The sequence below is a fragment of a genome (assembly GCF_019968955.1).
Source record: "MAG: Porospora cf. gigantea A chromosome Unknown PgA_NODE_10502_length_1194_cov_5045.31, whole genome shotgun sequence".
Taxonomy (NCBI): domain Eukaryota; phylum Apicomplexa; class Conoidasida; order Eugregarinorida; family Porosporidae; genus Porospora; species Porospora cf. gigantea A.
The window spans coordinates 1-1,194 of NW_027151246.1; the positions used below are offsets into that span (position 1 = coordinate 1).

The following is a 1,194-nucleotide window of genomic DNA, read 5'->3' on the forward strand; positions in this document are numbered from 1 at the left end:
GTCGAAATCTTGAGAACCGTATCGCTGCCCCACCAGCACTGTTCCTCATCCAGTGAGAGGTTCCATTTCTCTGCGTAGGAAAGAGGCAGAATCGTTCTGTACGCTCCCGAGTCAATCTTGCCTCGTACGGGCTCATGGTTAATAAGAATGGTCTCGTATCGATAAATGGGCTCCTCTTCCTCGGCTGAGGCTAACTTGGAGTTACTGACTTTTCCGATCGTCTTGTTGCCAGAATCAAGGTACCCCACGCTTCTGCTTGGGTGCACCAAAGATGATTGGGATTCGTTCTTGCCCCTCAGTACTTCACAATCCCCATGGAAATGAGATTTCTTGCAGAAGTGGCAGCATGAGTACCAACGCCTTGATTCAACGTTGGATGGTCCACTGCGCTTTTTGATGCCGACGGCGTTCGAACCCGAGGCCGGATGATTGACACCTCCAACAGATCTTTCCTGATCGTACCGGAACTTGAACTCCTGGCGTTGTCCTCTTCGGTTGTTGATGGAAACGTATCCTGCAGTCGCATATGACCAGACAAAGTCGAAAACCTGGTGAAGGTCATTCGCGAGGGGCACTCGTTTACGCTCCAGATGCGCTCGATCCTCTTTGGAAGCGGGTCCTCTACAAAGCATCTCCAGCAGAGCTCGATCCGGGAGGCTGCATCCAAAAAACAGGTAAAGTCCTGAAATGATGAGGACATATCGTCGGAGAAAACCAGCGAGATCTTCCCCATGAAACTGGCCAAAAACTTTGACGTTACTGACAAAGCTGGGATAGTCGTAATCATTCTGAAGGATCAGCTGAATCAGAACATCCATCAGAGTCATTCCGGAGTAAAGGAGATTCAGAGCCGTGTTTTTCTGAACGTGGTCCGCAAAGAGTCGTGTCAAAACTTTAGCGCTTTCGTGCACTGTCAGGCTTTGGAATGGGAATATCTCATTTGGCCACGTAGTAAGTAGCTTCATGCCGATCTCGGTAAATGTGACCCGATTTTCGCCTCTTCTCTTCTGCTCCTGAACGATCGAAGGCACCTGCGAAACAATCTGTGCCAACACCTTGAAGCGAGAGTCTATTCGAACCGTGGGCTGTTCGGTCAAAGACAATTTCACTGCCGCGTCGACTGCCTTTAGATTCCTTGCCAAATTCCCAGTTCTTGTCGTGGCAATTTGCCGGAAAAGGTCAGGGGAAGATGCT

At 49.7% G+C, this 1,194-nt stretch overlaps 1 protein-coding gene across 1 annotated transcript; it reads left to right on the forward strand.

The window, feature by feature from the left end:
* Nucleotides 1-731: 731 nt before the first annotated feature.
* KVP18_004697 (uncharacterized protein) lies at nucleotides 732-959 on the forward strand (the record flags this gene model as incomplete). The annotated part of the gene is made up of 1 exon (XM_067957574.1): nucleotides 732-959. One exon carries the CDS (start codon nucleotides 732-734, stop codon nucleotides 957-959), a length of 228 nt encoding a protein of 75 aa, XP_067814000.1.
* Between the last annotated feature and the right edge of the window lie 235 nt (nucleotides 960-1,194).